Source organism: Chelon labrosus, assembly GCF_963514085.1.
Source record: "Chelon labrosus genome assembly, chromosome: 7".
Lineage (NCBI taxonomy): Eukaryota > Metazoa > Chordata > Actinopteri > Mugiliformes > Mugilidae > Chelon > Chelon labrosus.
This window is the reverse complement of record NC_140343.1, coordinates 1,216,927-1,240,305: the sequence shown is the minus strand read 5'-3', so window position 1 is coordinate 1,240,305 and position 23,379 is coordinate 1,216,927. Positions and strand designations below refer to the sequence as shown.

At 45.0% G+C, this 23,379-nt stretch overlaps 1 protein-coding gene across 1 annotated transcript; it reads right to left on the bottom strand.

Annotated features, from left to right (window-relative positions):
- Positions 1–156: 156 nt before the first annotated feature.
- niban1a (niban apoptosis regulator 1a) lies at positions 157–22,900 on the bottom strand. Its single transcript, XM_084548216.1, has 14 exons — positions 22,779–22,900; positions 8,813–8,943; positions 8,493–8,621; positions 8,288–8,402; positions 8,046–8,210; positions 7,428–7,543; positions 5,612–5,716; positions 5,338–5,500; positions 5,082–5,269; positions 4,771–4,917; positions 4,270–4,389; positions 3,501–3,608; positions 3,298–3,409; positions 157–2,560 (listed from the first exon to the last, which is right to left on the bottom strand). Exons 1-14 carry the CDS (start codon positions 22,831–22,833, stop codon positions 1,329–1,331), a joined length of 2,886 nt encoding a protein of 961 aa, XP_084404342.1. The 5' UTR covers positions 22,834–22,900; the 3' UTR covers positions 157–1,328.
- Between the last annotated feature and the right edge of the window lie 479 nt (positions 22,901–23,379).

The following is a 23,379-nucleotide window of genomic DNA, read 5'->3' as shown; positions in this document are numbered from 1 at the left end:
ATCTGCCTCAGATGTTGAATTATTTGCAGATTTTTTTTCATATTTCTCTGCCGTGTGCCGTGTGTCTGTAATTGGTTCAGTTGTCCTGAATAAATAATTTATTGTTTATTGAATCTGAAATGAGTTCACACAGAAACAGTTTGTTTCTACGTTCTTTCTTTATTATTTTTAATATTATTATTTCAACATTCATCTGGTGGACAGTATGTGGTCAGATGTTCTGACCACGTCTGTGAGAGATGCTCTACAGGTAACAGGCACTTGACAGGTACGCAGGACAGTCGCTACGGTAACCGCATCCCGACGATGGAGGCTGGGCTCCGACGCCATGACGGCTGTAAGGCACGTGGAGGCTACGTGGAGGTACTGTAAAGGCACGCTGCTTTTATTAAAGAAAACTCACATTTAGTAGAAATGATGTGCAGCTCAGCTTCAGAATGATTTGGTCAAAATATATTTAAAAAAAAATCTGACAGATTTCTAAAACGACTAAAACGGATTTAAAAAAAAAAAAGGAAAACTGAAGTTCACCTGCTTCAAAGGTTAACTGGATGTTTTTTTATCTGGGAGCAAAGACTGGGAGTCCTGGACTCAGGACAGGGTTAGCCTAGCTTAGCAAAAAAACAGAAGTCCTGGAGTCAGGGCAGAGTTAACCCATGTTTATGCTAGCTTTAGAGTTTATGCTAGTTTAGCATAAAGATGGGTATTCCTGGATTCAGGACAGAGTTAGTCTGAGTTTATGCTAGATTAGCATAAAGGCTGGAAGTCCTCGAGTCAAGTCAAGGTTAGCCTAGCTTAGCATAAAGACTGGAAGTCCTAGACTCAGGACAGGGTTAGCCTAGCTTAGCAAAAAAACAGAAGTCCTGGAGTCAGGGCAGAGTTAACCCATGTTTATGCTAGCTTTAGAGTTTATGCTAGTTTAGCATAAAGACTGGAAGTGGAAATAAAACTACTGGTCCAGTCTTAATGTTCCTAGAGTCTCCTACCACCAGCTTATGTTTGTTTAATTGGTACACTACATTAAGCTAAGCTAAGCTAAGATAATTCACTCTCTGCACCAACTTGCATCACATGAACTAAAACTAACTAAAACCAAAACTTCACTCCTTTAACAGACGCCTTTCTAGAAACTTCTTCATGATAAAATAATTATTCTAAAACATTTTGGTGGTAAAATAATTGTAGCATTTAAAAGGAAAACAGTTTGTTTTTGTTTGTTTGTTTTACACCAGACAGCGGTGTACGTGTTGGGCTCATAAATAATTTAGTGTCATGCATATGTGTTGTGACTAAGTTCATGGAAGTGTTTCAGGCTGAGAAACGTTGCCTCATTCCTCCTTGGGAACTCCATCAGGGTAATGCTGCACCATCTCCTCCACCTCGATCACCTCCACCACCAGGTCACGTATCTCCTTGATGCAGTCCAGGGGCCGGACCTCGGGACTGGGGGGCGTTTCAGCAGGGGGAGTAGCTGGAGTAGCGTCTCCTGCCTCCTCCTCTGTCGTCTCCACGCTGGCTCCAGCTTCGATTTGTCCTCCCACGCTGACGTCTCCGCTCGGAGTCTCCGTCTGGACCAATGGTGACGTCTCATCACTCGTGGTTTTATCCTCAGGTGTATCGTCTGAGCTCTCAGGTGATTTGGTGACGTTGGCCTCGTTCTCCAAGACGTCGGAGGTCGTCGAGACGTCATCTGTGGACTCCAGATCCGAGTGGGCCGACTCTCTTCCCTCCAACACGTCCAGAGGGTTCAGGTCTGAGACAGTGACTGGTTCTGGCTCCGGGCTGCAGACGTCTGCAGGTAGGTCGCCACTAGAGGGCGCCTCTGACTTCCCCTCTGAGCTCTCACACTGCGCCTGGAGTCCAGTCTCCTCAGCTGGAGGGTTTACAGGTTCATCTCCAGGACCAGGACCAGGAACGTTCGTCTTTATAGTTTCTGAGCTAATTTCTTCTGGAGCTTCAGTGCTTTGTGTTTCAGTTTCAGCCACCACCACCGCCTCAGGTTCTCCTCCTGTCTGGATGGAAAACACTTCTTCTTCCTGGATCACAGTCTCTGGAGCTGCCTCTGGTTCCTGGGTCGCCTCTGGTTCCTGGGTCGCCTCTGGTTCCTGGGTCGCCTCTGGTTCCTGGGTCACCTCTGGTTCCTGGAACACAGGCTCTGGAGCTGCCTCTGGTTCCTGGGTCGCCTCTGGTTCCTGGGTCGCCTCCGCTACAGCCGGGCTCTCGAGGGTTTCTACCTTCACCGTTTGCACGACGTCTTCAGCCTCCTCTTTCTGTTCGACTGACTCCAGAGACGTCTCCATCTCAGTCACATCCGTGGAGGCTTCGCTCTGCAGCAAACCGTTCTCCTCCTTATGAGCGCCGAAGGACAAGCCGTTAACCACCAGAGGAGACGGAGGCTGGGTCTCGGAGGACCTTTTAGAGGGGGAGGCCAGCGTCATGGCGGGACTGCTGGGGGTGGAGACAGACGGGGAGGACAGGCTGGAGCGGCTGGACAGACTGTTCGGGTCTCTGCTCTCTGTGAATAGGTTGTACTTCTTCAGGCTCGCCGCCTCCTTCACCACTGCAGGACGACCAGGAGGACAATGTTAGAGGAGGAGAAGGAGATGAAAGAATGGAAGCTGGAGGCAGAGGAAGAGGAAAAGTGAGGAGATAGGAGAAGGAGGAGAAGATAAAGGAGAAAGGTTGAGGAAGAAGAAGCAGGAAACAACGGGAGATGAAAAAGAGGAGAAGGAATAGGATGGAGGTGGTAGAGGAGGAATATAAACAAGAAGGAGGAAGACATGGAGGAGACAGGAGGAGGAAGAAGAGAAAGGAGGATGAGGGGAAGGAAGCAGGAGGTGGAGGACAATGAAAATCGAGGAGGATGTAGAGGAAACAGAGAGAGACAGTGAGAGAATGAGGAGAAGGAGGAAAAGGGAGGAGGACATGAAAGAGATGGAAGAAGATGATGAAGGAGGAGGAGAAAGGAAACCTAGAAAGAGGATGAGGGGAAGAAGAAAAGGGGTGAGGACATGGAAAAGAGAGAAAGAGGAGGAGGAGAGAAGAAGAGAAGGATGTGGAGGAGAAGCAGGAAACGAAGGGAGATGAAAAAGTATGGGATGAAGGTGGAAAAAGAGGAATGTCGAAGAGAAGGAGAAAGAAGAGGGAGGTGGGAGAGAAGATGGAGGATGAAGAAGAGGAATACAAACGAGAAGGAGGAAGACATGGAGGAGACAGGAGGAGGAAGAGGAGGAGGAGGAAGAAAAACTAGAAGGAGGATGAGGGGAAGAACAAAAGGGAGGAGAGACGGTCTTGTACCTTTGGTGACCTCCTTGTCCAGACTCTGCAGGAGGATGCTCTCGTAGACGTTCTCCACGTGGATGTAGTTGGAGTTATCAGAGTAGATGGACTGGTCCAGACCCTGGAGCTCCTGCAGAGGGACGGAGACAGGGGACAAAGGGACAAAATTAAAGGAGGTTTTAGGAGGTGAAAGGTTAAAGAGAGGAGGGGGAGGTCCTCACAGTCCTGAGGGTCGGAGCCAGGTTCTTCTTGATGAAGGGCAGGGTGATGGAAACCAGCGCCTCCTGGAAGATCCTCTTCCTCACCGTGCTGCTGTCGTAGTCGTATTGCTGTAAGGAGATCAGAGGTCAGAGGTCAGAGGTCGCCACACGTGGACCTGGATTCATTTTACAATTTACAAGTATATTCATGGAGCATCAGATCTGCTGGAAGGAATGAGACTGAAGAGGAGACGGAGGAAGAAAAGGGACGAGGATGAGGAGAAGAAGGAGAGGAAGAAAAGGAAGAAGACCGATGAGGACATGGAGGAGAAAGATGAAGAAAAACTAGGAGGAGGATGAGGGGAAGAAACAGGAGACGGGAAGAACAAAAGGGAGGAGGAGGTGGAGGGCGAAGAAGGAGGAGATGGAAAAGAGAGGGAGAAGGATTTGAAAGATGAGTAGGAAGATGAGGATAAGAAGGAGAAAGACGAGGAAGGCAGCGAAGAGGAGCTGGAGGAAGATGACAAGGAAGGTGGATGTAAAAAAGATGGGGGAGAAGGAGATGAAGGAGCAAGAGGATGAAGAAGGACAAGGGAGGAGGACGTGGAGGAGACAGAAGGATGAGAATAAGGAGAAGGAAGATAAAGGAGGAGAAAAATGAGGAGGATTAGGGGAAGAAGCAGGAGACAGAGGAAGAAGACATGGGACGAGGACATGGAGGAGGAGATGAAGGATGTGGAGGAGCTAGGAGGAGGACCTAGTTGTTATCTCTGGCGTCAGATGAACAGACCTTGAGAACTCTGTGTTTGTTCTTCTGGACGGCGGAGCAGACGAGGTCGGGTTGGTCGGGGTTGTCCTTCACGGCTTTATAGAGGAGCTGCTCAAACGTAAAGGCTGCGTTCTCCATCAGCTGAAAGGAGACGAGCAGGTTCAACGCTACAAACCAGTTACTCGGATCTGGTCTGGTCTGATTCAGATCTGGTTTGACTTGGATCTGGTCTGACTCAGATCTGTCATCGGCACAAAGGAGGACTTGGCTCCAGTAATTACATTAATGAAGTGTAAGTCATCAGATGAGCTCCACCTGTTTCCTCTGATCATTCAGATTTATTCTAGAGCATCAAGGTTCAAATAATAGAAATAAATAAATAAATATTAAATAAATAGTGTCCTGTCCCAGAAAAACCTCAGGAACCACAGACTCAGTTTGTTTCTCAGCTAGCAGGTAGCCCCTACTGAGTCTGACACGTCCCAGGACGGATGTTAACGTGAGGTCTGAAGGTCTTGGTACCTGCTGCAGGTCGATCTGAGCGCTGTGGATCAGTCCCAGGACGTCACTGAAGCCAAATCTCTCCTTCAGGTCCGGCAGCTTGTCCTGCAGGGAGCCGATCTTCTGGTAGCAGCTCAGCAGGTTCGGTTTCGCCATCTTGGCCAGAGCCTGAGGGACGGAAGTTTGACACTTTAGACGTGGACATGGCTGAGGATGAAGGGGTTCGTTTATGTGTCTCAGGTGGGACGGTAGCCCAGGCTCACTCTGGATCACTGTAGTTACATCAGACGTCATCTCATCTGTGCCTCTCCCTCTTCATTTTAAAAACCAACCTGTTTGAGCAGCTCGTTGTCTCCTCCCTGCAGGACGTCCTGACACACCTGGTCCATCATGCTCTCGCTGAGCTGCCGTCCCTCGTCGAAGCCAGAGCTGATGGGTCCCATGAGCTCCTCCAGGACGGAGCCCAGGTACGGCTGCACCGACTCCGAGCACAGCTTCTCCACCGGCTCCGACACTTTAGCTGGAGAGAGAAGAGACGTGAGCAAACGGAGCCGGTTTCCTGAAGGTGCTAAGGGCTCAGATCAGCACCTCTGATGGTTTCCTCCAGCTGCCGTCTGCAGTTGAGGATCTGGTCCATGTCAGAGTGGATCTGCACCTCCTGCTGCCGGACCCACGTCCGACACTCCTCCTTCAGCGCCGACAGTCCGTTCAGCAGGTGCTCCTGGACCAGGATGTAGGCCGCCTCCACCGTCTGAGCAAAGAATTCATTATCTGTCATACACGTGTCTAAAAAACATTTCTATGGATTTCAAATTTCTAAATTTACAGATGAAACATGACTTAGAATAAATCAGTGACTCACAGCGAACCAGACTCTCTTCTTCTCCGTCTTCTTGGCCTTGAGTCCAGGCAGCATGTCTTTCTCCAGAGACGGCAGCAGCTGCTCCATCACCAGGTTGGCCATCACCTGCACACATTCATTCATTCATTCATTCATTCATTCATTCGTTTAAATTAATTAACCTTCCTCCCTTCTTTCCTCCCTTCTTTCCTTATTCATTCCCTTCCTTCCTCCTCTCTTCGTTCCCTTCCTTCACTATTTCCTTCCTTCCATTTAGTTGGAAACTAATTCAACTAATTCACATTAATTCAGATGGCGTCTATGTCTACTGTCACTCTTCTGTCCATCGCCACATTAAGCTCCGCCCCCACACGATTAAATAAAACAGCTGTTATCCATCAACACGTCTCTGGTCGTAAAAGGAAGCAAAGAATCTGAAGCAGATCATCAGAAATCTTCAATGATTATGATTCAACACAAACAGAGTGCTGCTGCTGCTGCTGCTGCAAACATTTCACTCATTCATTCATTCATTCGTTCATTCATTCATTCGTTCATTCATTCATTCATTCTCAAGTGTTCAAGCAGCAGCAGCGACAGGAAGCGTTGGACTCGCCGCCAAAACAAATCAGCTTTAAAGCCAGTCTGTTTGTGGAGGTGAACTGATGAGGGCCGACCTCCGCAAAGGTTTCCTGCAGCAGAGTCGGACTTCCTCTCGCCTCCGACCAGTTCTGAGCAAAAACAATGAGCAGGAAGCCAGAGGTCTGACCAGAGGAGGACCAGAGGAGGACCAGAGGAGGGCCAGAGGTCTGACCAGAGGAGGACCAGAGGAGGACCAGAGGTCTGACCAGAGGAGGACCAGAGGTCTGACCAGAGGAGGACCAGAGGTCTGACCAGAGGAGGACCAGAGATGGACCAGAGGAGGACCAAAGCTGGACCTATGGTTTTTAGCTTCTCTCATGTAAATATTCTATAAACAGGACAGATGAACTCAACGTACTGAAGGAGGAGGTGGTTTCTGTACAGATTCATTAGTGCAACGAGATGAAACCAGATCTGTGAGCGGTGGTGAAGTGAATTTGGTCTAACAAACGCTTTAAATCAACAACAGTGATCACTTAAACAGGATCAGTCTGAAGGACGCAGCGAGTCCCAGCAGGTTTTCTGTGTTGTCTGTTTGGTTTGGATGTAATCTGGTGGGATTATAGTGAATGAAACTGTGTCCATAACAATTTAAACAGAGATTAAGGTGATCCAGATAATCTGCTGATTGATTTAAACCGGTTTTACACCTTGTGATGTGATGCAACTCTTATTTCTTATTATTATTATTACTATTACTACTGGTCTTTTCTAATAATTCTTACTTGAGAACCTGAAACTCTAAAAAAATAAATAAATAAAAGAGATCCCAATGTCTTTGTTGTGTTTAATCTGACAAAAATACTTTTAATAAATATGACTTAATCTTATATCAGCAATATTAACTACACTGATATTGGTAAGCAGTCATTCATAAAATGTTAATTTGTTAAATATTTATTTTAAATATTTTATTCATTTTAACTAATAGTTAATTTAAAATTTTAACTTGAATTTGATGTTTCAAATAATAAAATAATAACTAGTCTGTCTGTCTGTTTAAACTTTATTAATTACTGTTAGCAAAGGATTTATTACCTTTGGTTTTTAACCTACATGTTTGGATGTTTATTAGATTTTAAATCAGTTTTAATCTCATCTTCATTCTGTCCAGGCTCCTGTTGGAGGCTGTTTTTTTTGTTTTGTTTTTCCTGTTGGAGGCTGTTTGTGATTGGGTGTTTGGGTGGAGACGTACTCTGACATCACTTCCTATCAGCATGTCCCAGGCCTCGTATTTGTCCCTGTCCTGCCGGTAGAGCTGGATGGCTTTGAGGAAGGCCTGAACTTCACACGTCCTCTTCTTCAGGAAGTCTGACACAGAGACAAAGAGAAGGAGATCAACTTTCATTCATGGCTGAATTAAAATGCTAAAGATGCTCCTCGTCTCGCTGGCGGGAGTCAGGCTGTTGCCGTGGCAACCATCAAGAGTGGTTGGACTGATGCTGCAGAGTCTGGTTGTCGTTTATCTGACAGATACCGTCATGAATTATAGAAGCTAACGCCGTTAAACAGAGGACGGGAGGACCTTCCCTTCCTTCCTCTTTCCTCATCACTCCCCTTCTTTCCCTCCTTCCCTCCCTTCCTTCCATTAGTTCCCTCTCTCCTTCTTTACTCTTTCCCTTACTTCCTTCTATATTTTCCTCCCTTCCTCTCTCCCTCATTCCCTCCCTCTTCTTCTTCCTTCCCTTCTATTTTCCTTCCTTCCTTCCTTCCATTAGTTGTAAACTAACTCAGCTGACGTGTATGACTACTGTTTGTCACCAGATTAAGCCCCGCCCCCAAACAATCCTATAGGCCGGTGTGGGTGTCCCACCTTGGTTCTGGTGTCTGATGCAGTCTGACAGGATGGAGAGGAAGGCCGCCTGCTTGGCCTCCTGCCTGAAGCAGAAGTACGAGTCCCTCCTGTAGGGCAGACGCAGGTAAACCGGAAACTCTGCCGGCATCCCCGACTTAGGCGGAGCAAAGTCCTCCTTCACACCTGGAACGAGAAAAGTCATGAACCTGGACCGAACAGGTGAAGAACACCTCAGAAACCCTCCTGGAGGTTTGACTCACTGCCGTCATCAGGGAAGCATTTATCCACCATGGCCATGTAACTCTCCTCTGTGGTCAGAACAGTGCCCCCTGTAGGCAGCAGCTTGTAGCATGGAGGAACCCCTTTAAGAAAAGTCTGAAACAGAAGAAGAAGAAGAAGAAGAGAGGATGAGCGCTGGGTTTGTGGCGCTGGCTCTAAATTTGCCGACGGCGGCTTGTGGCTCACCTCCAGGCTTTCGTGACACTCCAGGCAGTAGTTGGCTCTGACCACCACGTACCTGTCCCTCCACTTCCTGGTGTCGTCAAAGTACAGGACGCCCTCCTCGTACAGAACCGCGCCCTCTTCTGGTGCCCCCTGGAATTACACAAAGGAGGAAATTTCATTTAGAAACTAAAGACTGCAGCAAAGTCAAAGTGGAGTCAGGCTGATTTTTGGACATCCGTTGTGCTTCCATGATTCTCTGCAGAAACCAGAGCATCCTATTTTAACCTCTTGACCTGGAGCCAAACCTCCGACTCATTCCTTAATAATAAAAGAAGACGTACCCTCTGTTTGAGCAGCTGTGTCATCTTCTCCTTGTTCTGTTCCAGGTCGTCTTCCACCTGAGCGAAGCGAGCCACCGAGAACTGCCTCCTGTAGTAGGGACTGAACTCCTTCAGCTCGGCCTCGGCCTGGCCTGCACCCACACAGCAGAGAGCAGCAGATATGAATGTCACATTATACTTTAAAACAGGTAACGTGACCGCACGGCATCAGGGACAATGAAGAGAAAGAGGATGAAATCTGAACCAGGAAGTTCAGCTGCACAAACCACAGTCTACCAGACTTTACTCTTGTTTTCCTCCCTCTGTCCTGGGACAGTCCAAATACTAAACAGCTAGCAGATGCTAACCTAGCATAGCATCAACAGTGATCAAGTGACTGAGGTCAGAGACTGTCTAACAAGATGATAAATGTCCAGCATCACTCTGAGTTCTCCTTCGTTCACACGATTAGAGTCAGAGAAAAGAAAGAAAGAAAATCCGCTCACATTTCACTCAGGTCAGAGTCTAGAAGAGATTCAGTTACTAGGGAAGAAGTGGAAGAGGAGGAAGAGGAGGAGGAGGGTCCTGAAGCCCTTATCTGTGTACTACACCATCTATTACTGCTACTGCCCCAAACAGAAGATGTTTTCACTCTCTAAACCTCATCATAAATACATGAAGTATTCCTGCAGCATTAAATACTCGCCATCATCAGACTCGTGGCTGATTCTCAGTGACTCGTCGTCTTAATGGATAAACATGTCTGAGCGTGAGGCCGCTGTTTGTCGTCTTCCTCACGGTGGAGTTAATGTCGGGGTGGACGTCTCTGTCATTATCTCTGTGGGAAACGACCACATCGCTGTGTTTGAGTCGAGAGCTGAGAATGAGTTCAGTTAAACTGCAGCAGAGACCTGAGTGTGTTCATCAGATCAGACTGGAATGATCCTGAATCCTTTTCACTTTAATCATTTATCCACATGAACATGTAGATTCATCTCCACCTTAGTTTGTGTGTATTAGCAGGATTTAAGCCCCTTTAATCCATAAACCAATGAAACATTTTTTCGAAACCTTAATAAAACCTTAAACGTGCGTTGGTTTCAAATGAAGAGACATAATTAATAATGTCTCTCTGGATGTTTTAAGGTCGTTTAAACACTGAAAGTTAAACTGTCTCTGCAGTTTCAGGCCGTTTATGGTTCATCTCAGGGGAACTCCTTGTTTTTTCCTCCGTCTTAAACAATACGGTGTTTAAAGGTCAGTCCAGTCTCCCCCCTTTCCTCTCCTGATCAGCCAATCACAGTAGATATCCTTCAGTTTCAGTAACTCTGTGCTGGAGGCAAAGGTTGATGATGCTGGTATTCATCTGAATCCAAGTTTTATTTGAAATTCTTGACTGAATCCTCACAGAGCCACCAACTGATTCATCTTCACTGGTTTTGTCAGTTTTATTTGATTAAAGCCTCTTATATCTAACCCATGTTGAGTCCTGAATTACCACAAACATTCAACGCCTCTCTACTGCAGGAACCTTTGGAGGAACTCACTTCCAATAACCATCAGCTGGACCAAGGTCTAAATTAAGATCAGGTTGCTTCCATCTTTCCAAGCGTTCTAAACTCTGCAACTGCAAACGAGACAAAGTCCAGGGATCTCAAACTCTGTTGCACTGAAAAGAAGAAAAACTTGTCAGCCTCTGTTTTGTTCAGTGTTTGGGGTGAAAACAAATATAACAAAGACGGCGAAGGGACCTTTTGGTTTGGAAAGTTCCAGGACATCAGTGGCAACAAATTATCGCAGGGAAGTCGAAATGCACGATTAAATTGAATTTAACTTCATTCATCAGTGCTTAAATGTTTTGATTTGAGTTTAGAAGTAGAAGTCTCTACGTCTGCGAGGCACGTTAGAAGTTAGATTGACTTATCTGTAGACAGCTGGGTGTCATCTGCATAGAAACGTAAATATACGTAGCGTTTCCTGATAATATATCGACTAAGGGAAGCATTAATAATGTGAAAAGCATCGGTCCTTGTACAGAACCCTGAGGAACCCCATGACTAACGTTTATATAAGTGGAGGAATGATTGTTGACGTGAACAAACTGTTTGATATTCAAGATTCACACTAATGCAGATAATTAAATCACAACGATACTGTGATGAACAGCTGTGTGTTGCTCGATTGGAAACAGTTTCGACTCTCGAGTTCTGAGGAACTTTGACAGGTGCCGGTTTCCTGCCTCAGATGCTGGTTGGCTGAGTACCCCCAGGATTGAAGGGCTCATCCATTTAAATAGTCCATCCGACAACAGCTGGGGGGATCGTGATCATGCTGGCCAGTTGGTGGTTTTATTAAGTTTCTAAGTTCATGTTGAGAACTAGAACAAAGCAGTAGGGCTGTTTTCTCCTATTTTTTAATAGATTAGTCAGTTAGGTTTGTTAAATGTCTGTTTGTTTCTTTTGTTTTACACTGAGGGTTTAGTTAGTGGTTTAGTTTGTTGTTTTGGCCTGAGTTCACCCTGAGGCAGAGCTTCAGCTTGTATATAGACGTGTATATAATTCACTTGTCACTAGTTGTGTGTTGTGGTGTAAATAAAAGGTTCACTTTGTTTGCTCATCACGTTCCTTACGTTTTTTTAACTCCTGGACTGAGGCGTAACAAATACATTAGAGTCTCTGTAGTAAAATATAGCTCGATCTAGCAGGATGAGGCAATGCTGAACTCTAAAAACCTGACAATCCTCCAAAGTTTACCACGGCATGAGGCCAGATAGTTACTTTAGATGCTGTAGCTGCCTCAGACTGAAGATAAAAACCTGGACTGGGCATAAAAATCTGTTTTAATGTGAATATTATCAAATTAGAGCCGAGAGTCTTTCACTGATCATAAACACATGATGCAAACTGAACGTATACTCAAACTAATCTGGATGTGAAGCGGCCTTCATCCCCAGAGCCCAACACCCAGTCCTCCACAGACTCTGAAACAAAGACGGCTTATGTAACCGACCGTGCAGCGATGTAAACTGCAGCCTGCCGTCCTACTTCTACGCCGCAGCATCCATCAGGTCGGAGGTTAACCTTTCTTTCCCCCCAATAAACCCGTGAGACACTCAGGAGAGGACCATAAAAATCAGCTGCAGGTTTCATCCTACAGACACGGATTCCTTCCTCTACAGCCCAGAGAGGATTCGTTTCATTCGTTCCTTCAGAGGCAGCGTTGTTCTGTCTGCCAGCTCTCCAACACACAGACGGTTTCTGTTAAAATATCCTCGTTCTCTTCTCAAACTCCAGGAGGAGGAGGAGGAGGAGGAGGAGGAGGAGGAGGAGGAGGAGGAGAGTTCATCTCGGTTCAGGCGGCTCAGGATGTGATTTGAATGGCGTCGACGTCAGAGTCCTCACCTGATCCTCATCTGTTTATGTAAAGTACATCCAGCCGCTGCTTGTTTTATGGATTCTCTTCTGAGGTTAAATACTCACGCAAAAAACTCTGTCTGTAAATAAGCAGCGCCATCATGTGGTCAGTAGAATATTGTAGCAGCTGCTGTCTCTAATGGATCTCTACCTACCGCTGGATCAGAACCATCAACAGCTGCTGGTTGACTTGGAGACATTATCCAGATGTTGGAACAAGATGGAAAGACTCTCACATGTTAAGATCTGATTTATTTATGACGTTATAAGTTATTTAGCATCAATTTGACAAAACATACGATGTAAATAACACCAGCAAAAGATTTAGTTTAAAGGTGTGTCAGCTAGCTAGCTAGCCTAGCATGAATTCATGCTGTACATGCTAGCTTTAGACTGCTGATGAATGTTTCCATGGTTTATTCTAATCTTCAGACGAGCGTCGTTTGCATCGTTTGCATCTGCGACGTCATGTGTTTGAGCTCCGTCTTCTACAACCTGAGCTACTTTCTTAAACACCTCCGTCTGCTCATGTATGTGTTTCCTGTCCCAACAGCCAGTGTGAGTTTCTGTCATGGATCAGCTGCAGGACAATGAGTGACTGTGACACACCTGTTACACCTGTTACACGTGAACGAGAACATGAAACCCGCAGAGCCACACCCAGACGTTAACGCAGAGAGGCAGCAGCTATAAACCCACAGGACCAAACCCTGAAGACAGAGCTCAGGGTTTCACATAAAAACACATTCAGTGATGACGACTCGGTTAAAATCTGCTCAGAGGCAGAAAAGCAGCTCAGACATTTCAGAAACTTAAAGTCTTTTGAGGCAGCAGTGATCAGGAGCCAACCTCTAACCGAGGCCTGTGCTGGTATGTGAACTATGAGTTGTGTAGAACTACAAACCCTGAGTTTCACTAGAGAGACCTGCTCCTCCAGCTTTAATGAAGTCAGAATAAAGAAGCAGAATAAAAGGAGGAGGCTGCAACGCCTTAAAATATTAATAGATTCTATTTAGTGGTTCTTGAAACCTGAAAAAAAATACTGGAAAGCTGCAGGAAGTTGAGCTTTTAGTCTTGAAATACATCTTGTTTTCCATGAATCTCAATTCAATTGTATTTACATAGCGTCAACAACAATACAAATTGTCTCAAGACGCTTTACAACATCCGGTCTGAAACACTCAGAGCAAGACTGAAGGCGACGGTAGCAAAGAAACCTTGAGCAGAACCTTAAGCTCATATGGAGGAACCATCTGCCTGAGGCCGACCGGGTAGAGACAGAGAAGAGACGAGAACAGCAGGAACCTCAACAAGAAAGACAGAATATTTACGTGTTCATTTAAAACACAGCAGAAGAAGAGACATGAACAGATCTGCTGGAAGGTTTTCAGCCACTGCTGAATTATTTCATCGAGACGCCACAAACTCAACAACTTCCCCGCGTACAAATATTTTAATGGAGTCGGGAACTGATTCTGCTCCTGCAAAGATCTGCTGGGCCAATCAGATTGTTTGGGGGCGGGGCTTAATGTGGTGATAGACAGAACCACATCCAGCATCTGAGAAAACTTTATTCAACAGAAGCAGCGTTGCTCGTTGCTCCCGACAGCAGCCAGTCAGAGATCACAGTGTCCCTCCATCTCACCACAGCCCTGTCATTAGTGTTAATCCACTTCCACCCATTATTCCTCCACGCTTGCATTCTCCCAGATCAATCTACACCACAGTTTACACTGTGAGTCACTCCCACTGTGTTCAGACCATTCTTAAGAACAACTTCCAGGTAAAATACAGATTAAAACGTTTTTGCCTCCTTTAGAATTTCTGACATTTCTGCATAAAAACAGATTCAAAACATCTGCAGCCCTGTGGAGATCAGACTGAGACAAATCCCTGATTTATTTAAACTGAACCAGGAACTGAACCACACCTGAGTCTCATTACGTTGATGGAAACACTTCTGAACACATGGACTCTGATTTAATCCTAGAGGAGCACCTCTCTGATATGTAATATTGACTCACTTTCCTTAAAACTGGCATAATATTTCAGTTTTATGTGTTTGTTTGGGTTCTCTATGTCTACGTTCAGGACTTGTGAGACAATCTGCTGATGTTTTGAGTCATTTTATGCAGAAATGTAGAAAACTGATTGATGCAAAGATGCACGACGCTGTAGGACAATCACAAGAGACTTAAGACAAAGACACATAAATTGATCACAAGGTGATCACAATAAGACTATAATCCTAGAGGTGCACTTTTATTTGCACCTCACAGATATTGGTGCATTTTCCAAAATACACAAATACACTAATATTTAATATATTTAATATTAATCTTTCTGTTTAATGTCTTTGATTGGTTCTCTTTGTCTACTTTCAGGACCTGTGTGAAAACCCACTGATGTTTCAAGTCATTTTTATGCAGAAATGTAGAAAATGTTGAGGTTTGCAAAAACCTTTAAGCATAAATCACCAGGGAGGAATTTGAAGGTGACAACAAAGCGTCTTTGTGTGTAGCATTAGCATGTCAGCGCATGTCGTCCACGTTTTTTTTTAATGCAAACATGCGGGCACACGTGAGCAGACCCAGAAGGACTCTGAGAGCCGGTTTACGTTTAAACAGAATCATTCACTAAGTCGCTAAAAAGTTCAAATATTTAGAAACTGTAAAGAAATTCCACTAATGTATGAAGCTCTGTGTCGTCAGTCAGGAAATACTCGACATGCAAAGCAAGTCGCTGCAAGGCAGAAAAATGTTGGACGGGGGAGGAGGTGTATGACACTCACATGTACAAAGGTACAAACCACAGTGTGAAGAAGTAAATACCTGCAGAGACTCGACTCTTTGATGAAGCTTCATTTAATCCTCATCATCACAAATATAGAAAACAAGAACAACAGAGCTTAAAAGCTTCTGACTCCTAGGCGTCAGCATCCACGCGCCAGAGGAAAAACATCCACGTGAAATGGATGCACTGCAAACCAGGAAGTGATTCGTCTAAAATAACAGTCAGCAGAATAAAGGCTCCACTGTCTTCACTAACCTTCCAGGGGTCAGGTGAACGCAATGTCCTGCTGGTAAAACAAGGATCCTGGGGCCACAAAAAATAAAACACAACAAAGAACCAAAAGAGTCGATTTGACCTTCAAACCTCCCAGATACCAAGACATCCCAGTGATGCTCCATCAGAACAATCAGGATCCACAGAGGCTGAACCACACGACCTCCAGGACCCAGAGGATCCACCGACAACGTCCTGAACATGGGACAGAGCTGTCTGGGGTGGGTGAGATGGACCTAAACAATACTATGCAGGTGGTATGTTTTGGCAAGCTAGCTGATGTTAGCATTTAGCTCTAAACAAAGTCATACAGAGCTAGCAAAAATAAAAGACATAAAAAGACAACTTCAGTGACGTCTGTAGGCGTTAAAGCCAAAACTAACCACAGCTAACAGATGTAGCAGGCTAACAGTCCAACAGAGCCAGGCTAGCATTTTCCCCATGCTTTCAGGTTTAATGCTAAGCTAAGCTAATAACAAAGCTCTGACTCTGAAGGACTGACATTTATTGTGAATAATGTGGTAGAATTGACTCAATCAATAGTAGGACAGACTGATAGCACCGCCAGACTGTTGGTGTGTAGATGTTAGCATTTAGCAAACTAGTTAATTATTCCGCAGGAGTATTTATGAATATTTTTCTTTCTAACCTGTTATTATTTAGACAGAAGTGCTGATTAAATAAATCACTCCTTCATTTAAGCAAACAACACAGGAAAACAAATCATGTGGTGGATGTAAATGAAGTCTTTGAAAAACAACACACGTTTGTTTGCATGCATGGAAATTTTAAATTGTGGAAATAATATTTCTGGTTATTGTATCTGAAGCAGCCGGTGTTTCAGGCCTGCCGTGGTTCCACCGTCATTGTTCTCTGGATCACACCCTGGTTCAGGGGGCGTCGCTGGTAGCGAGCTTTCTTTAAACAATCGTAAAGTCATCTGTCTGTCAGTGACTTTAACGAGCTGCAGAGCCTGTTTGACGCTCGGATAGCATCACAGATGGATGACGTAAAGACAGAATGTACACTGACAACAGCCTGCGTGCATGGATTCAGCTGGAGAACAGCATGTGTTATATAAATATACTTTATTAGCATTATTAGCACATAACTCATCTGCACTGAGCTGGCAGACAGTTGATTATAAAGCAGTTGGATTCGCTGCTACCTGTCAAACTGAAGTTTCAGTAATTAATAACTAATTAAACATCAGGAGGTGGTCGGGGTGGATGGTGCTCCACTCTTACACCACGACTCAAAAGCTTTGAGTCAGGAAAGATTGTGTTTTGTGACAAAAAGATGTAGAACAAGCTGATGTTATCATTTAGCTCAAAGGAACAGTGTTTAACTAAAGCCGCATAAGATGAGATAAGGTAAGATAGGATGCTAACATAGCTCTATGCTAGATTATTTAAGTTAAAGTCAAAACTAACGAAAGTTAACTGCTTTAGCTTAACTAAGGTGAATTAGCATTGCTTAGCATTTAGCTAAAAGCTCCACAGCGTCAATAAAAAGCCTTTGCCTAAGCTAAGCTAACCAGGTCTTAGTTTCAGCTTTGCAGGGTCGATATGTGCCTTTGTAACAATCTGGGAGAACTATAAAATTAATAGTGGGATAAGCAAGTAAGCATGCTAATGGCTAAAAGCTCTGTAGTGTCAATAAAAACCTTTGTCCAGTCTCTAAGCTAAGCTAAGCTAAGCTAAGCTAACCAGGCCTTGGTTCCAGCTTTGAATGACTGATTAGTATCTTGGTAATAATTTGGGTGAACTGACTTTGACATTATCAGAAAATGAATAGTGAGATAAGTATGTAGACATGACAATGTTAGCATTTAGCTCAAAGCTCCCAGTCATCATGCTAAGCTAAGCTAAGCTAACAGCATCCGGACTGAGCCGCTGATTGTTATAATCTGCATTCGGTGACACAAACACCGGTTTCTTGCAGGTTGGACTCGGCCTCAGTAAACAACAGGTGGTTCTTCCTGAGCTGCAGCGGCTTCCTCTCTTTGTGAACACTCGGATGAGAAGGGTGGAAAAGTCTCAGAGTTCGTCTGAATGTCTGAGGGGTTGTGTAATGGCAGCTGGAGGCCGAGTGACACAGCATGAAGAATGGCACGCTGACAGCAAAAACAAAGGCTGGGAACGCCACAATCTGCACAGCTGCTGCTGCTGCCGCCGCGTTAGTCACATTCAAGACACCAGGAAACTTCTGCAACCACCGAAACTGACCTTATATGGCTGGATGCAACAGTCTGGGTTATATTAAAAGGAATTAAGAGCAACCCATCCCTCAACATGACACGCTGACACCAATGATGAGATAAGTGATTGTCTGAATGAAGGTTTAAAGTGATGAGTAATGCACAGAGAACATGTTCCACCCTTCTGAGATCCTCTTTGTCATTATTGATAAAATATGAGGAAACAAAGTATACCCGTGGATTGCAATATTTCCTTTCTGGATTTTCCCTGTTTTCTAAAACCTCAAATTGCCAAACTATGTCTCACAAGTTGTTTGCAGCCAGATTTTAGTTTACAGAGGACCCGTAAAACTAAGCAGACACATGTTGGAGCAATTAGAGGAACACAGCCTCCAAGAACCCGTGATAAAGTATTTAAAGTACGACACTCGGATGAAGTTTTAATCATAATCCGGGAGCACGGCTAGAAACGGTGAAATAAATCAGAAACAAAGCTCAGTTTGCTCAAAAATAAATCTCAGTGTGTTGTGTTTCTGCAGCAGTCGTAGCTTTGGGACCGTAACATCATAAACAGACACATTTCAGTCTGAATCTCTGATTATTAGGAAAGAAAACATGTCACAGTGTCAATAAACAGCATCCAGCCTCTAAGATAAGATAAGCTAAGCTAAGCTAACCAGGCCTTGGTTCCTGCTTTGAAGGATTAATATATAGGCCTGTCTTGGTAATATTTTGACTCTGTGTTGACACAGTATCAGTGAAAATTCTGGATCCAGGCTCTAAATTAAGCTAAGCTAGCCTGGTCTTGGTTCCAGCTTTGTAGGTAATAACTGACTACATTAATAGTGGGATAAACAGGTAAGGATGCTGATGCTAGCATTTAGCTTAAAGCTCCACAGTGTAAATAAAAAGCCTGCGTCCAGTTGCTAAGCTACGCTGAGCTAATCAAGGCCTTGTTTCCAGCTTTGAAGGATTAGCCTTGGTAATAATTTGGGTTAGCTGACCAACGAGACAATGAATAGTGGGATAAGCAAGTAAGCATTTAGCTAAAACTCCACAGTGTCAATAAAAAGCCTGCGTCCAGTTGCTAAGCTAAGCTAAGCTAAGCTAACCGGGTCTTGGTTCCAGCTTTGAAGGTAATCGTTTGGGTAAACTGACTCTAGAAAATGAATAGTGGGATAAGCAAGTAAGCACGCTGATGCTAGCTTCCTGTCTCTAAGCTAAGCTAAGCTAAGCTAAGCTAAGCTGAAAAGGCCTTGGTTCCAACTTTGAACAATTGATGTGTTGCCCTATCTTGGTAATAATTTTTGGTGATGTGACTTTAATTAGATTATTATTAGAACATTAATGGTGGGATAAGCGCGTAGGTGTGCTAACGTTAGCATTTAGCTCGATAGGAATGTATATATTAGCTCCTACAGCTCAAACACTGACACAGACACACAAAGGACAGATTACATCAGTCAGAAAAACACACTGAACTCCATTAAAACTGTGGTTAACTCATGAATCAGGCGGTTTGTACTGGAGCAGCAGCATCGCTCCGTCCAACCCAACCCAAGAAACTGCCACCAAATCCTCAGCCTCCACCCTCCACAAACATTTAACTGCAGCACACTGACAGACAGGAATGTTTCCTCCCTTAGAGATGCTCAGTGTCGCTGCTGTGTTTGGCCTCGGAGTCTTTGCCCTGCGCTAAATGGCAGCCAGGAAAAACTGACAACACGAAGCGCAGACGTGTCTCGAAGGGCCTTGAAAGGCTTTTACAGAGCTGCAACGTGATCCGCCCGTGGAAGATAAAAAGCTGCACCCAGAGGAACGCCATTAAACCGCCGACAGAGAGCCTGCTTCCTGAAGCCTCGACGGCAACAACGGCAACGGAAATCAGCACATTTCAGACACGCTTCATCAAACACATGCTCCACACTCTGGAGCTCAGCATCAGCCGTTTCATTTTTTCCCATTCCTGTCCCGTAACCACGGCAACAGCTGAGGCAAACAGTGTCAACATCAACAACAGCAGACATTGTCCATTTTTCTGCCCCGTTCTTTGACCTTTCACCTTTATTTAGTTTGTTTGTGACACCTGCGTTCGTTAAATATCCCTCCTAGATGATCCCATCTCATCTGTCCATCTCTAAGTCCCTGTGTCTCCACCTGGTCTTAATATAAATGTGTCTCCACATGCGTCCCCAGCCAGCACTTGAGATCTGATCTCAGTTTGTGTGTCTGTAAATCAGCAGCGCCATCATGTGGTCAGTAGAATATTGTACCAGCTGCTGTCTCTAATGGATCTCTACCTACCACTGGATCAGAACCATCAACAGCTGCTTGTTGACTTGGAGACATGATCCAGATGTTGGAACAAGATGGAAAGACTCTCACGCTGAAAGCTGGGAGGAATGAGGTCAAATGTGTCTCAGATAACATCCAAACGAGGTCTGAGATCAGATCAGTCAGTCGCGTCCTGAGCCTGTTCACACCTGTACTTAAAGCTTGTGATCAGATCACCCAGGATGGATCAGGTGTGAACGGGGCTTGGATCCAGACGTTAGACTGTGAACTTCTGAACAACAGAAAATGGAAAGTGAATCTGCAGCGACTCTGATATATCTGTGAAGGTTCTCAGCCATCTAGGACAATCTGTGGGCGGTGCACACCAGACTCCAGCCAGGTGAGCTTCAGGTGAACACCACCCACAGATGTTCCTCATAAAGAAAAATCTATAACTGTGACGAAACATCTTCAAGAAACTCAACAAACCCAGTTCCTCTCGTGTCAGCTTTGGTTTTTATGCAGCTACTCTGACGTTCAAACTAAACTTTAGTCATTTTTAATCAGAACAATCCAAACATTGGTCATTTCAAACTAAATGTGACATATTTCTTTTGTGGTAATCAGAATACTTTGTGGTTGTGGACTGATTAATCATCTGAGCTGATTTAATTTAGTCACGATAAAAGCCATTAATCATGTAACGCTACTGAAGTGTAGTACTGATTGAGTATTGATTCTGGACTGATTGATTCACGCCAGGTCATTTAAAGACATTAGGATGTAATCAGTTAAAGAGCATGTTCTGCTGTATTTCATAAAAAAGAAGATTAGTCGATGGTGAAAAATAAGATGCTGCTGCATTTGTCTTCTCTCGGCTGCACAGTAATGAAAGTACAACCACAGTGCACTATGATTCCATCATCTCAGATTTATGAAGAGCTCTGACTGTGCAGCGATCAGATCACACGGCCGATAAAGAAGAACACAATAAAAACACGAAGCCGTCCAAAAGTAAAATGACACCAAGAGGCGAGGATTTGATTTTAGAGGAAACTGTCCGTGCACCCTGGTCTGAGGAAACAACACATGAAGACACACAGGTGGCTAAAATGCTCCAACAATACATTAAATCCAGCAAACATAGCTGCCAACTGACATGCCAGAACTGGTCCAAGCCGGGGGGGGGGGGGGGGGGGGGGGGGGGGGTCGATGGCTTCCCAGTCCCAGACCAGATTTACAACAAGAATGAGCCAAAATCTGTCAACAACACAGCTTCTTCCAAAGAAACTCAGGCTCAGATGTAAGAAAGATATGACTGCAGATAACAACACCCCCCCCCCCCCCCCCCCACCTCCACCGTCTGTAAATGTCAACACATTACGATGCACAGAGACTACGCCCTGATCAATATATGACTGCACACGCTCACTGCTGTCTGATTAACATGTGGCTCTATAGAGTTTAAATATTTATATCGTCAGGTTAAAACTAAAAATGAGTCTCATTCAAATGCATCTAATACCCAAGATCAAAAATTATTCCTAAATGTTTTACTGTGTTTCCCATTAATGTGTCTGCTGTGTCTCTGTGGACCCGTTGGATCAGAACCATGAACAGCTGGTTGTTGACTCGGAGACATGATCCAGATTTTGGAACAAGATGGAAAGAGAGTTTCTAGTTTAGTTTGGTTCTCAGCTCCAAGACCAGAATCTTTTAAAAGGCTCTCATTACTAATGAACAGACATCACTGATTCATGTGATGATTTCTACTAGTGGTTGAATGAATGAGTTAAACTCCTCTTCCTCAGATCAGCCCTGTTGAGTAGGTGGTCTTTAATGTGACCCAGGACTCATTGTGTGTTCACACTACCAAAGGAAGGAGGTCACATGTGTCCCAGACCACCTCCACATGTGGACTGACACCAGATCAGTCTGTGATCAGATGACCCAGGACAGACGTTAATGGAAAACCAGAGACAAGACTTTGCAGCTTCTTCCAAAACATATATCATCTCCCCACGTCATGACTCAACAAACAGCTGTTCACGGTTCTGATTTAAGGTCTGAACGAGCCCAGAGAATAAAAACATGAATCAGTTGACACTTGTGGTTCCAGGCTGACTAACATCCGTGTCACCTGCACAGATTGCTTTCAGATGTTGCAGGAAGTTTTTTTGCAGGAAGTTTTTTTATGCAACCTCCTGGTTTTCCTACGTCTCTGCAGCAGAGTTAGTCTGACTGATAGAGACACACTGAGGCTCAATCTGGACTGAGATCACTTATCTGTCCTAAATCACAGACTTGAGTTTGTGGGAAAGCTGAAGCAGAGAAGCTGCTGCCACAGACTGCAGCGTCTCTCTTTAAGTTCCTCTGGGTCAGCACCTGTTCACCTGGTCACCTGCACCTGCAACACAAATATCATTTGTCCACTCACTAACACGCCCCGTGGACACACCCGGCAACAGGAGAGACAAAAGACCGACTTCCCGTCTCACTTTCCGTCCCTGCAGGACTGGAAGGACAGGAGCGACCTGAAGACTCCTGCACATTCTCTGCAGCCACCGAAAACCAGATCTGAATTTAGTCTGGAGGCAGCGTCTAAGTCAGATCCTGATCCGCGTCCTCTGCGGGACTAACGGCCTTGAGGAGGAGATTTCCGTGGAAAGATAACGACAAAACCGGACAGACAGGTTTCTGAGCAGCCTCGCAGAGATTCACATGTCCGAAGGGAAATTAATCAGATTTTATTTTTCTACTGAGAAACGACACAGAGCGTTTGATTAAAAGTCACTGATCCACCTGAGGCTGCTGTTAACCAATAAGACGCCGTGACAACACACCGGAGACGGTGAAGAGAAAGTTTGACCTGAACCATCGACACACTGCGTCTGGAGCCGCTTCCTCTTCAGCGAGACGCGGTGAGAGCGCGGTGCGTCCTCGCCGCGTCGCTCCAAACGCGCACAGATGGTTTTCTCATCGCTCTTATTATTAATACATTTGTCATTTAATCTCTTTTTCTTTTCATTTTTACCTTTGATGTAGCTGGACTTGGTCTCATCCAGCAGACTGGACGCGGAGATCCCCATGGCTGCGGGCAGGGAGCGAGGATCCACAGGTAGGCTTCAGTCCTCAGGTACTGACGCCGTCACATCGATATGCAGCAGCTCTGGAGAGAGGAGGGAGGAGGAGGAGGAGGAGGAGGGAGGGAGGGAGGAGGAGACGGGTGTGCTCCTCCCTCCCTCCTCCTCCTCCTCCTCCTCCTCCTCTCTGTCTCATTCACTGACGCTCCGCCAGAAAAGCGAGCTCACTTCTTTTTTATCCCCAAAGGCGCCACTAAGAGCAGCTGTAGTTACGTCACGCAGCAATAATTAACATAAATAAATAAATCATCTGGTTCAGTGAATGTTCAAACTCTTATTTAAATGACACACCTGTTTATTTAAAGAGACAGTGCACCGACTTCAGTTCACCCATTTCCGGTAACTGCTGATCTGGAGGAGTTTTATTCCGTTAATCAGAATAGAACCACTTCAGGTCTGGTGGGTTTCCTCTCATGACCTCTGACCTCTCACCACTTTTAATCCTACTGCACCAGTTTCTTCTTCTCCTCTTTGTTTTCTAATGCTTCTTCT